This window comes from Bacillus rossius, chromosome 1 (genome assembly GCF_032445375.1).
Source record: "Bacillus rossius redtenbacheri isolate Brsri chromosome 1, Brsri_v3, whole genome shotgun sequence".
Lineage (NCBI taxonomy): Eukaryota > Metazoa > Arthropoda > Insecta > Phasmatodea > Bacillidae > Bacillus > Bacillus rossius.
Window position 1 is genome coordinate 295,275,212 of NC_086330.1, and position 14,746 is coordinate 295,289,957.

Sequence of the window (14,746 nt, forward strand, 5' to 3'; positions counted from 1 at the left end):
GATTGAGCTGACAACAGCGCGAAACCCCAGAGGGCCTACACTCAGCAGATAACTCCGCAGACCACACGACAACCACCAGAGCTACAGCCAGGTGACCACGTGTATATCCGCACACATCCCCTATCCAATGCAATTAGGGACTACAGCGCTGGACTGAGCCCCAGGTGGTCGGGACCACACCGCATCCTGAAGCAGCTAAGTCAAAGTACGTATTTGGTGCGATGGGGTAGGCAAAGGCGAAAAGTACACCGGGACCACATCCGGAAAACAGCACTCCCAGAAGGGGGCAATACCGTGGAGGATCCTACGCCAGATGTGGCAGGAACAATGCCGGACAACCACCAATCTGTCACACCCCAAGGGATGCAGCATCTGTTCCAGGGAACACCGAGCCCAAGGACAAGAATGGAGAGGCCTGCAGAAGCCCCTGCCACGACCCTGAGGCGACAGCACCGGAGGCACCCAGCAGGAATTCAGATCCTTGATGTCACGGGGACACCAGAGGCGGGCGTAAACACCACAGAAGAGCAGCCCCTGGTGACAGAACCAGAAGACATTGAGACAACAGAACCACCCTCCCCTACCCGAGGTGGGTGGGGGCATGGAGCCTCCCTCGCCGATGCCGAATTCCGGGTCAACGTGGAGGAACCAGCTGAGGACAACCAGAGACACAGCCGAATACGCCGCCGGCCCCCGCTGTACCTGGCAGATTACGTCACCGGCAGCGAACTGGACACGCTGGTGAATGGCGACCCAGGGAGTCCGGAACCGGCAGGCCCGCCCTGACGCTCGCAACTACGAGGAGAGAAGGCATCATGTGCCTGCTGGAGGGCGCGCGGACGGCCTAGACCCGGGCTTTTCCAGGGGGGGGGGGCGTCTGACGTCGTACCTCCTCTTTATTAAACAAAAAACCCGGGTCACAATCCTGTCCGTGGCGCAACACTCCAGCCATGGCCCTGGTAGTGCTACCACTCGTCACCAGATGGCAGTGTAAATATAAAGAGACAATGTATCATAGTTATTTTATATATGTTATTATTGTAAATATTTAGGTAGATTATTTAAGTGTATACTGGAAGTATGTTTTGTAGATGTGGAAATAATATTCTAAAATGCAAAAGATCATCATCATGCAAAAGAGATAGAAATATGTAAAACTTTAACACAGATGGTTCTAGAAGAAACTTGTATAAATTGTGCGGGCTGACAAGCCTAGACAGCTCTTCTCTCCCAGCCAATCTGGGAGTAGAAATACCTTTGTGAGCTTCCCTCTCTCTCAGCCAATCTGGGAGAATAAATATTACCTCAGTCAAAAGTGGTATCACTGGCTTGAATTCCTCATCTTCCTTTCCTCAGCTAGCAACTCTTTGTGAGACCGCGGGCTTTCCTTCTCTCCTTCTCTTTCTCTCATTCTCTTGCACCTATCCGCTAGCGACTCCTTGTGAGACCGCGGGCAATCCTCTGCTAGCGACTCTTAGAGAGACCGCGGGCATCCTTCTCTCTCTCTCTCTCATTCTACCTCTCTCTGCCCACCCATCCGCTAGCGACTCTTCGTGAGACCGTGGGCAATCCTCTGCTAGCGACTCTTAGTGAGACCGCGGGCATCCCTCTCTCCAACTTCCATCCTTTCCGCTAGCATCCCTCTCTCCAACTTCCATCCTTTCCGCTAGCGACTCTTCGTGAGACCGCGGGCATCCTCTCTTCTACACCCAATCTTCCTGCTAGCTACTCCTTGTCAGCACGTCCTCGGTCAGCTGCACTGGGCCGAACGGTCCACTCCCGCCTCAGAGTGTGAGGCTGCTCTACCCAAGAGCTGGCGCCGGGCAAACAACACAACTGAACGACCGAGCGACGTCCACCCCGTCTCCACAGCTTCACCAGAGACGAGGCCGCGACAATTTTGAAAGGACTGAAATATTAATTGACGAAAAATAATGTTTAATAAAAACCTGTGGCAAAATATACATAAATTAATTTGTTGTAGTGCGGCGGAGGGATATGCAACACCCGGCCGGATCCTTCCGCCGACGTAGCACTCGTTGCCTGGCGTTCACCTCGTCACATGAACTACACTTTTCTGCACGCAAGAGCGCGATCGGTGCACACGCCTTTGCGAGATGTTGATGAGGCATAGCGGTCAATGCAACATATAGGAGCATTGGTGGTCGGCGTCAGTTTCATCAATATATACTATATTCTGCCCTGCAAGAATTAAATTTGTAAACTAATATTATAATCTAAATGAAAAATTTTGAATCCTAATAAAGATAAATTAGTATATGAGAGTTTTACTTTTGTTTGTAGTCATTTATTAAACATATACTTCACTATTGGTTTTAGTTCCATTTGCTGCCATATAGCGCTAACTTCGTCATATTAGGGATTTTTTTTTATTGATATGTTCTTTCTGTTGTTTTTTTTTTTCAAGGTAGACTGGTTTTGGTTTAATAATTTTTTAGACCAAATTAGTAGGTCTATTATTGCAATAAACTTCGCATACATCGTTGTTTGCAATTTATTAACAAGGGCTGTGTTTCTGACGTTCTAAACGATGCCATTGTATGATAAATACGATTCTCTTGGTTTGTCAAGCGATAAACAACCAATAGTAATTGACATAGGAACTGCGTATACAAAGTAAGTGTTTTTGTTAAATGGGGTCTTTTGTACTATTCAATATCATACAGTATGCGATGTTTGTTTATGACGTCTTTAAGAGGGGAACGATATGACGTTATGAATGTCAGCAAAGAAAAGTAATTTTAGTTTTAACGAAGTAATGGATTTTAGATATGCCGGAGAGATAGTAGGAAAATAATTATTACTGTGGTGCTGGGGTACCATGTATGTGATATTAAATTAATGTGGGGTGAAATGCATAAAATAAAAAAATATATATATAAATTCTGAAAAGGCTTTAAATATATTTGTAACAGCAGCAATTTTAGGAGGGTGGGGAAATCAATAATTTCCTAGGGTAGCAATGTTTTACTTACCCCAAAATAATCAACCTTACAAATGGTTTTGCAGTTTTTTAAGTGTCGCTAACCCAAAAAAAATGTTCTATTTGTTTTTTAGTATTTTTACTGTTACTTACCTAATCCAAGGAACCAATAAAAATGTTTTTTTAGTATTTTTGAATGTCACGGAACTAACCTAACAAACCGTTCAAATGGTTTTTGCACTATTATTAAATGTCATGAACTTAACCTACTGTCCGCGCCAGGAATGGTGGCACTCGAGCTCCCTAGTCCTCGGGCTAATGGGAGGGCACGACCACCTGCAGTGATGGGCGACAGCAGTAACGGCGTGGCCGTCTATTCTCTTACATGAAAACATTTGTCCACGCCAGGAATAGTGGCACTCGGTCACTCTAGTCCTCGGATCAGAGGGTACTATCATCTGTAGCGAGGACGATAGTAGTAACGGCGTGGTCATATATTCCGTTACATGAATATATTCATAAATGTGTCACAGTAAATGTTGATATACACCTGTACCATGTGACCATAATCATTGACTTTACAACAGCTTTCAAGATTTAAGACAAGGTACTAATTTGTTTCAGTAAAAAAAAAACACATGGAATATTAAACATAATTTAAAATACGAAACATTCATGTCACATTGAAATTTAAACAAAAATTTCATCACGGTACTGCATTACTGCGCAGCTGAAATGTCCCTGCAGTCTTTGTATAGCTATGCAATACAAAGTGTCCTAGGCATTACTGTCTCTTATGCTTCAAATCATATATATATATGTATATGTACATATATATATGTATGTATATGTATATGTATATATGTATATGTATATATGTATATATATATGTATATGTATATATGTATATGTGTGTATATATGTATATATATGTGTATGTGTGTGTGTGTGTGTGTGTGTATATATATATATATATATATATATATATATATATATATATATATATATATATATATATATATATATATATATATATATATATATATACTGTTAACAATCAAATATCCTAATAACACATATCTTACAATGCATTAACATTTTGTCAACACTATATAAAAAATCTTAAAAAACAATTTAATTGTTAGCGCAAATATGGTAGTGCAATTAAAAATGTGATAACATGAATGGTAAAATAATAATGATAATAATGCTGAAAGTGTAGCAATACAATTGCTATAAATAAACAATACCAACAAATTAAATACGATTCAGAAATGTATGAGTGAAATACCAAGCTACGCTGATAGAGATATATTTGAAATATAATGTTTTTTTCAAACGTACAAAATGTGTTGCACATGTCAGGAAACTGACAATGGACTTGTCAAAACACTGTTGTTACTTTCACAGGATGTAAAACAGTAACCATCACTGTTTTCAGCACTGTTTTCATTACCCTCACCAGTAGCACTATCTTCACTGTCGTTCCCAATGGTGATGACAAATTCGTCTTGAATATCTTCCATTAAGTACTCTTTCTTGCAATAATTCTCTTCCGTGTTCTGTACGTGTGGGCAGTAGCCCTCCCAGTCACTGCAGGTAATAGAATTCATAGCTTGTGTGGTTTGAATTTGCAATGATTCGAGAGACAATTCACTGGTGGTGTTATTTTCTCGCACTAGACGTTTAAGTTTTGCCAGCGAGCTCTATAGCATTCAATTCACACATGTAGGGTGGTAATCTGATAGCCCGATGACCATGAGTTGCTAATAGGTGATCAACACTAAACCTTTTTGTTTACGGTCGATGTCTGTCCAGCAGATGTGGTAGCTCTGTTTTACTCATAGTCACAATACATTCGACCCCATTTCTATTAAGCCATCCCACTATTTCTCCTTTAACATCGTATTTTGATGGTGGCTTGTCCACTTGTTTGGAGTGGTATGGTGCGTTGTCCATAACTACGATCGATGCAGGTGGTAGATATGGCAGTACCTTTTCTGAAAGCCATTTTTCGAAATTTACAGAGTTCATTTGTCCGTGGTAATCCCCCACTGTAGCACTAGCTTTGTAAAATACACATGCTCCTGGAAGGAAACCATTTCTCGAACAATATTCAAAACTATTAGTCTGTGAGCTGCGTTTCCTGTACTCATAACACCGTTTATATTGTCATTTTCTGCCAACATTTCTTGAATGTTAAATTTGTGTCAACCCAAGTTTCATCGAGTAAAAAATATTTATTTTCCATCTTTTCTGATTTGCTTCATTTCAGTAAGGTATTTTGACCGCCAACGAGCGATATCAGCTCGTTCAAGGAGTACTACACTTTTGTCTTGGGTTTTCCTCCACGAAACCCATTTCCTTCAGAAGTTTGCGCAATGACGATTTGCTCCAAATCCAGCCAATCTTTTCTTTAAGAATTGGTAATAGATTGTTGACTGTTTGCACAACCTTTTTCACAATATAGAATTCGTGAATTGCATCTCGAATAACTCTTCTATCAAAAGTGTCAACGTCAATTTTTACAGTCTTTCTTGGCCTGCAAAAACATGTTAATTTAAATTAGAATCAACAAGTTAGCTTTAAGGGGGTAGTTTTCCTTACTTTCATGAATTTGTTGAGATTTCTCCATTACTATAATTTTATATCCGATATTTTCAAACTAGGTTAAGTATGACATACATCACATTTTAACAGTAATTTTAAGTACTATTTTGTTAATATTAAAACCATTTTATGACGTGCATGATCTTAATTAAGGTAAGTGCACCGGTAGTCGTCATGCTAAGAAATATTTTACAAAAAAAATTTGCCTACCTAAACTTGTTGATGTAATACAGCTAGTTATGTGTTTGACTTTAACCTCAAACTTTCTTAAACATTAATATTAAACACTTTTAGATAAAAACCAATTATTATAGATCTCTAATTTAAAAAAAGTGTTTTTTTGTGCCAGTAGTCGGCATGCCAATTTTTGTCTTTCCCAGTGCTCGTCATATCTTTGTGCCAGTAGTCGTCATTCGTGGTATCAGCACTTATGGATAGCAATCATGGATTCGTAATTATAATTACAAACCATTTTAGTTCTAAATTTTATTTCAAATGATTATTCAAACTTTTGAAGTTAATTTTACGAATTTTTTTATATTATATTATTATAAAATATGTAAACAATTAATTCAAACTTTAAAACAGTCAACTTACCTATGTATTGATACAGTCACAATAAATAAAGCCGCAACAAAGATACATTGTGGCAACTCTTGCATAGGTCATTGTCAAATATAAGCATGCCAATATTAATAAAACTAATACATAACACATGTGAAACACTACAAAATTGGTGAGAGAAACATTAAACACATCAAACTTTTTTACGATAAATAAGTTCATGATAACTGATAATTCGCGGGTGCGCGAGGATAAGTCAAATGTTGGCAAAAATGTTTTTTTTTATGGTATGGAATAAAGGAGAACAAGCTCTACAAAATGGTCTAAATGATTTAAGTCTAGCACCCTTGTGTGTTATTCTATGGCACTGAACTTTTGGAGTTACATCACAAACTGACAGTTTTCGTGCGTGAAAAAGGGGATATAAGTCATTTACAATGACATTTTGACATATCCCCTTTTTCCCGCTCACCCGCAAGTTAGTGCTTATATTTATTAAAAAATCCACAATGAGTAGTAAATAACATTTAAACAATTATATTATATGCTTAAAAAAATACAATTATGCATGGAAATTAATTCAACATAGTTACTCTTCTACAATAAGTAACTATAAGTTTTCTGAACTTTAATTTTCATTAACATCAACATGTCCATTAAAATTGTAGTTGACCCTGGCACCTTGCTGGCTCATAAATGGAGGTGGTAGAATGCCATTTATTTGTGACCTATTTACATAAGAAACATTGTTTTCTTTCGCCACAAACACCTTTTTACCATCATCCTGAGCTCGCATGCCCATTACTTTAACTTCTTCCCTTTCAGTGTCTTGGACAATGCAGACAAATCTGTATTTCGTAGCACCCCTTTTTCCACCCATAAATGTCACAAGTACAAACAATCCAGGTCGCAAATTTTCATCAGTCACCTCTTCAAACTCCACACTATCTTCTTCATACTGCTCAACCCATTCATCTGAAGATTCCACAGTAACAAATTCTTCCTCCGATGACGTTGATGAAACTGAAGAATTTTCATCCACCTTTTTCCTTTTGGCTTTCTGTTTTTCTTTCTCCAGCCTCTTCCTCAATCTTTCTGCTGCTCGTTCTTCTTTTTGCTTCTGCAAGTCCATTTTGGTCTTCTCTTTCTTGGAAAAATAATCCTGCCAGGCACTCGAACTAGCAACAGAGGGAATTTTCTCTTTCGGTGCACATTTTTTTAACTTGGGCTTCTGAGAAGGCCAAAACAATGCTCGCTTGAAAGGAGAGGGAATAGACTTTTCTCTGGGCACAGCAGAAAGACCTTTCGATGTTGATGGAATGGGATCAGGATCAAATGATGAAACATTGCCCTCAATGACTGTGCCCACTTCAACAAAAGTTGGAGGAGTAGATGATCTTTCAGGGATTATTTCTTGAATTTGTAGGGTGTGTGGTTCCTCATATTGGGCAGTAGAGCTGATTTCGACCTTATCACAAGATTTCACATGTCTCCAATATTCAAACATTGTCATGTCCTTTACATCTCCCTGCCATACATTTCCAGATTCCTTGAAAAGCTGCAATTCCCTTTCCCAAGAAATTTTTCCAAATGCTCAACAATCTCAGAACTACAAACATTACTCTGTGGAGTCTTGGGTGTAGATAAGAGAACTGTTGGTGTGCATGGGATACTGGAGGGTCTAGAAATGAACTTGTCTTCATCCACTTCTGAATGATTACATGGGAAAATTCCACTCTTCTTAAATGAGTGCTGTAAAATTTCTGGAGTTGCAGCTTTCTCAATCGCAGTTTCCAGCAGTTTGGCAAAGTCTTTCTTCTTTAGTGTGGGGTCTTGTTCGCCACATGCTGCAGTCGCCACTCATGAACTGCCTTTTTCCATCCACTTTTAAGTGGCTTGAAAACTCCTACATCCATTGGTTGCAGTATGTGGGTGGAATTAGGTAATAATGCAACTAAAACTATCCCATGTTCGTTGCAAAATGTGCTGCTGTTCAGTGTGAGGTGTGATGAATGGCCATCGATGAACAGTATTGCTGGTAAAGTTATCTCCTTCTTCACCAACCATGGGTAAAATATGTTCGTCAAAAATTCGTAAAAAACTTCACCAGTCATCCAACCATTTGGTGACTTGCCCACTCCCCACTCAGAAGGTATTCCTGCCACAATATCTTGTGGCAGTCTTTCATATTTCAAGCACAGCAGTGGTGGGCAAAGTTCACCAGCTGCATTCCCAGTCAATAATACTGTAACACATTCCTTTTCATCAAAATTGACTTGTTGAAAAATGTTTCTGTCTCCTTTTTTGGCCAGTACTTTGTTGCCCTTAGGGTTGAGGAAAAATGCTGACTCGTCTCCATTAAAAACTCTTCTTGGATCAGAGAGAACATCTTTCAGTTTGTTTTCCTCCAAATATTTAAACACTTCCTCAAACCATGCTGAAATCTGTTTCTGCGAGACAGCAGCCCGACTAGAAGTCAAGTTCTGGGCAGTTCTCAGTGTTAAGGCTGGGTTCCTTTTAAGAAAAGACACGCACAATTTCCTACCTGGTCGCCCATCTTTAAAAGGAAAAGGCCTCTTCAACTCTTTTGTTGAACTGCTGCACACTATTCTGCAAATCCTCCATGGTAATTGGGAATCCTGCTTTACAGAGAGAAAGGGCTCAATCAACTAGCATGCTCTCTTCCTCCTTCTTAAGTCAAGACTCTGGTCCCATTTTTCGTCCAATAGGTGTCTTCTCTTTTACTTTGTTGGAAAGAGTGTTCCTTGGAACACCATGACTTCATATTTCAATATGCCTACTCGTAACATGGCTTTGCAACACCAATTTTTTAGTGTTAATTTACAGATTTCATATGAACCAAAAAAAATGCTTAGGCTTAAATACCATATTTAAATTATATTATATTATATAACATCGGGGAGACAAAATTGACTCACGAGGGTAAGTTTTGAAGCAGTCATAATTATGATAATTGAATGCTTTATAACAATAATATGTGTCAAATTTAATGTTCTAGTATTCGTCATTGTTCTGTACCAGTAGTCGTCACCTGTGACGACTACTGGTCCTGATGACTGGTTGGAAGTTTTACAAGCACAGTAAACTTAACATAATGTTATATACATTTTAGCATTTGCTGATTTTCAATTTTAAAAATAACTGACATGTACCAGTGTTCGTCAGGTATGACGATAACTGGTGATTTATGAGTATTAAGTGATCCAGTGCTCGTCACCCCCCTTTCTTTGTATCGTTGAATATAATCTTAATACTTAATGTACTAGAAATCATGCTAAACACTTCGCAGATGCAAACAAACACAAACATTGCACTGAAAGGAACAGGCACACAATTTATTAAAAAAACTAATTTCTTACCTTCTTAACAAAAACCAGCAGCAGTATATCTCCCTTCTTAGAGTATCCTACACGACTTCTTAGATATGGTAATCCCCTATCTGCAATCGTGTGCGTTCAGAAATCTTCATGTAGAAAAAAATAAATGACTCTTGCTCTGAACTTTAATATGTTCGACACGCGAGATTTTACATTCTTGCACTTGTTATAAATTTTTATTTTATAAGTGACAACTACTGGTGCGATGACTACTTCCGGTACACTTACCTTAGGTATATTCTAATAAGTCAATAATTTCAGTCCCTCAACAAATAATATGGATGACAGGAAACTCATTTCAACTTCAAAAGGTCTGATAAGTACTTTACTGTGTCATGATTACCACCAAATTTCAAGATTAAGCCATAAATATTAATTACTGAGTAATAATTATAAAATTATTAAATCTAGGAAACTACCCCCTTAATAAAACAAACATACTTAATAGAAACTGGACAGTTTACACGAATCAATTTCAGCACAAACTACAATTCGGACACATACGAACATACACCTGATTTTCCATCGGTTCTTTGTGTTTAATGAACGTATATATTGGGCTTAAGTAGGCGGCCTTTCTATGCCGAAAACCCCCAGTCAAATATGTGGAGAGGATTTTTGGATTAATTAAAATATAGTTTATTTATTTTTCACATCTTCACTGAAACAAACTTCATATTTAATATTTAATTATATTTGGTGTTTACAATATAAATAGCTAGGCACCCTATACAACTATATCACCATTTTGATCCTTGAGAAAAACGCTTCCCCCAAACACCATTATTTATTATAACGATCCCTTACATTACATACCTTTTTTTACCAGGAGTTGTTTGAGGTTCGTGTGGACATTCTTTGTTTTGTTTTCTTATCCTTAGGGCAGACCTACAGCTTACGCCAGTGTAGTGTGCTACTCTCTCCGTAGCTTTGTGGACTGGCACTTTTAAACACTTATTTTTCACTTCGCATTCACAGCATTCCATAACACGTTTCACTATTTCTCTTTCACCACTATGAATGACTTTTTTAAATCGTACCGGACGTTCTCTAGCATCCATCGTAACCGACTACCACTGTTCAACTGCTGTGAGGGAACAATGTTTGTAGGTTGCAGGCTACAGACGCAGGTATACGCGGGGAGTCACTTCCCCTCTCTCCAGCATGACCCCTCACCCCCGCTGAGAGAAGTGCCACCTTTCCTGGCGCATTACAGTATTGACTGTTTTGAACGTTGCAAGATTGTTATTTGAGACAGGGAAAACTATTTAATTCAAATGGAAAAAAAAATTCAAGGAAATTGTCTGCAGTTTGAGTGTGAGAACCCAGCCTAGCCAATCATTTACATAAAAATGTTATCATGTAATAAAATACTTAAGAAATCGGAAAATACACCATTACAGTATCCTCACATTATACAGCAGGGAAAATCTGGATAAGTGTATCTTTAAAAAAATAATCTGAAAAACAAAGTGGTAAAAATTTTGTATCACATTTTCAAGTCTATCCCTTGATCCTGATGGCATGATCCTGAATAGATTGATACTTTGGTACATGATGCTTGCTGTTTTAATTTAGTACATTGAAAGATCCTGGATGCAACAAAAATTGTGATGTAACAATGAATTATGATTGTATTTTCAGATCAAATAAAAATCTGAAAATGAATTTTTTTTACTTCCTAACATTGTATTTATTGTAATATTTTTTTGTTATGTCCAGCATCTTTCGACTTACTAAATTGAAACAGCAAGCATTATGTACCACAGGATCAATGTATACTGGATCATGCCATCATGATCAAGGAATAAACTTGAACATGATATTGAACATTTACTAAAAATGTTTTCGAGTACAAGGAATGTACCTTAATATTCCCTGTAAAGGCTCATAAAATTTAAACGGCATTCTGAAATACTGAGTAGTGCGAGTGGCAATGAAGTCTGGAAAAATGGTGCTGTGAAAGCTATTAGTAGAGAGAGAAATTGATTTGAAAACAAATATTATTGCTGCAACAAACAAATTATAGCAAATTAAATAATTTTCCATCAATATTTCCTTGTTTTTAACTTACTAAAACACTGGTTTTTGCTGTTTTAATCTTGCTCACCTAACAAGTTTTGTAAAATCCAGTGGGAAAAAAAAAACACAATTTTCAATTTCAGCATAATTTACTGTAACTCATCTGACCTAACCTAACTAAGATTACACTTTGTGTTCATTACTTTAATGAGCGCAAACCTTAATTTGGAAATTTAATGTATTAACTAACTTTAGAATTGAAACTATTTACCAAATATCTACACTTTAAAACCGTACTACTTAACCTCAGAATGCCTTTGAAATGCAAAAGAGCAGGCAGTGCTGAAGAACTTTCATGACAATTTAACCAAATCCATGCCAATAAAAATTACATAAAAATTTACAAAAACACTTATATAATTTACTGTACTCGCAGTAATAACAATGTTCAAAATTACCTCTGTTACCAGGAATCATTGAAATATTCTGTAAAATATTTTTTCTCTCAACTGTTACAAATGTGTAAAATCATAAAAAAAGCCATGATCACTGTAACTCAAAATCTCTTAACAGTAAAACAGTTTTGAGAAATTACAAAACAACAGAACCAATTAAATACATTAATTAAATAAATATAAATTATATTACAAAAATACAATTTCTATACACTTAGAAATATTTTTAAAATGCATAATTAATAGTGAAACAAAACCTTTTTTAAACATAAACCTTAATCTTCCAAACACTTAAATATTCATTAACTACAGAGTTTGAAAACTATTGACAAGTATACCTATAATCTTCATAAAGTGTGCAGCGCTATGGTAGCATTTTGTAAACATTTTACTCAAGAATAAAATTTTTTGGTTACAAAATTTTTACAATGCCACAATGCTCTGGTAATAATCATCAAGGAAGGATTTTTATTAAAGCTTTGTTTCCTTGTGTTTGAGGGTCGGCTTCTCGGCAGAGACTTCGCCCCGGGCCATACTTCCCACGCAGGTCGTGGACCCGGAGACAAAGCAGTGCCGGAGACTCGACGCCTCAGCTCGTCCCAGTGACCTGTATGAGTTCCTCGTGGACTTTGTGCACCACCTGTGCTTCAAGTGAGTGAACTCCATGTTCAGTCTTTGTACTGCAGGTCTGGGAAACACATAAAACTTGTAAAAGTTGAGGAATTTCAAAGTGCTTGGAAAATCCTGGAAACCTTGGGGAATATACTCAGGGTGGTTACGGGTCATTTAAGTCAATAAAGTCATTATAAAGTAACAAAACAAACAATGCTGAAATCACAAAATTTTTATTTTCAGCCTTTGCTAATTTGTGTTTTGACACCTAACTTAACATTTTAGTCACCCACCAAATATAAATAGTTTGAGACTGTCTGCTTAAATAATGTGTAAATTATCTCTTGAAAGGTTTTAGCTGTGAATACTATGTATATTTATCTTGTACTTTGTTAAATTTTATTCTCTATTATTAAAAAGAAAACAGGGCATTGAAGGTTATTAGAAAACATAAAATGGTCCAGGTATTTCTTGACACTTTGTACTTGAAAGGTCAGGAAGAAACATTTACATAAGTTTTAAATTTTTTATTGGGACTCATTTACTTTAGAACTATGAATATCTGAAAGAACCTATTCCCATTTTCAATAAGTTATTTTGGATTATTAGAGAAAATGTATTAAATGAACTATCAACCATACTGTATAACTAACCAAACACAATCATTCTTGTTTAAATTCATCAATTGTCAGAAATGTTTGTACAGTAAACTCAATTTTCCAGGTCAGGATTATCCAGTTGTCAGGTTATCTTTGCTTGAATTTAGTTTAAATATTGTTTGTTGTATTCTGAAGCTGTAAAAATAAAAAGATGTCATCGCTCCGGGCTCACTTCTTCGCTTGAACGTTTTATATTTTTAACCACCTTGTTACATATCGGGAAGATGTCCGTTCCTTCTTATCTCCCACCCGCTCAACTGTCACATCTATCATACTTTAACCCATGGGGGATGCCCTCACTGCTGCATCACTCTCCAGTCTTCATCTGGTTTCTTTCATGTACCATTACTCTCTTTCCGCCTGTAGGTATCGCGAGTGATGCCTGGAAGAACGGACATAGGAAAAATTTAAAAACAAACCAGCCATAACTTGTTTGTGCCTAATTTGTGCGATCTTATCTTGAGCAGTGTTGAGATAACTTTTCCTCTTTGACTGTTGTAACGTACATGAAGGGAAGCTCCACGTGTCTGTCATGACAGGTTTTAATGATGCCATCAATATCGTTTTCTTATGCTGTTTGTTTCCTATGCATGTAACTGCAACATTTTGTGACTAACACTGCTTCCATGGCTCTGCATGATGCACATGTATTGCTGCATCCATCTTTGATTTATGGAAACTTTTTTTTATAGTCTGTGAATAGCATGCCTAGGAGAATTGGTGTATTGAATAAATACTCCACTAGCCTGGCACAAGTTTCTTTGTGTGCTAGTTTTATGAAAGGACAAGTAACTGATAAGAAAGAATAACTTGCTACTGAGGAATAAAAAACATGTAATATTGAATATCACATTACAAACAAATTATGTCAGATGTTGTGGGAATATTTATTTTGTATATATTTTATGATCATAATTCATTGTTATATCACAAATTTTTGTTATGTTCAGGATATTTTTATGTACTAAATTAAAACTGCAAACATCATGTACCACAGGATTAATTTATACAGGATCATGCCATCCGGATCATAGGATAAACTTTGATACATGATACAGAACATTTACCAGTTAATATATTAGCCACCAAACAGTTCCAGACAACTTCTAAAAACAACTACCTGTAAAGTAAGAAAAATTGCATCGAACCCATCATTTCTGAAGCCGTCGGGCATGTGTCAACCTCCTTCCCCTCCCTTCCTTTCTCTCTACTTTTCATTGATGACACTTGTTTTCTCCCTTCCCTACTTCTGCCTCGGTGCTTGTGCAGTGGTGCTGCCCTTAAAGGCATATAGTGCTAGGCGCTAGGCCTCTCGGTTTCAGTTGTGGTATGATTTTGTGACACTTATCCTACTGGTCCTACTTCAGCAGTAGCGACATCTCGGCATGCTCAGATATTGAGTAATTACCGTTCATCTGTGAGCCATTATGGTGCATGGTGATTGTAAATGCTAATGTAGTCTTTAATACCTGTATAAATAAC

At 37.3% G+C, this 14,746-nt stretch overlaps 1 protein-coding gene across 1 annotated transcript in view; it reads left to right on the forward strand.

Annotated features, from left to right (window-relative positions):
* Window positions 1–2,400: 2,400 nt before the first annotated feature.
* LOC134527768 (actin-related protein 10) overlaps window positions 2,401–14,746 on the forward strand; it is a 57,824-nt gene continuing 45,478 nt past the window's right edge. The window contains exons 1-2 of the mRNA XM_063360700.1: window positions 2,401–2,637; window positions 12,492–12,644. Of these exons, the coding sequence (XP_063216770.1) occupies window positions 2,552–2,637; window positions 12,492–12,644 (239 nt within the window). The 5' untranslated portion in view covers window positions 2,401–2,551. The remainder of the gene's footprint in view (window positions 2,638–12,491; window positions 12,645–14,746) is intronic.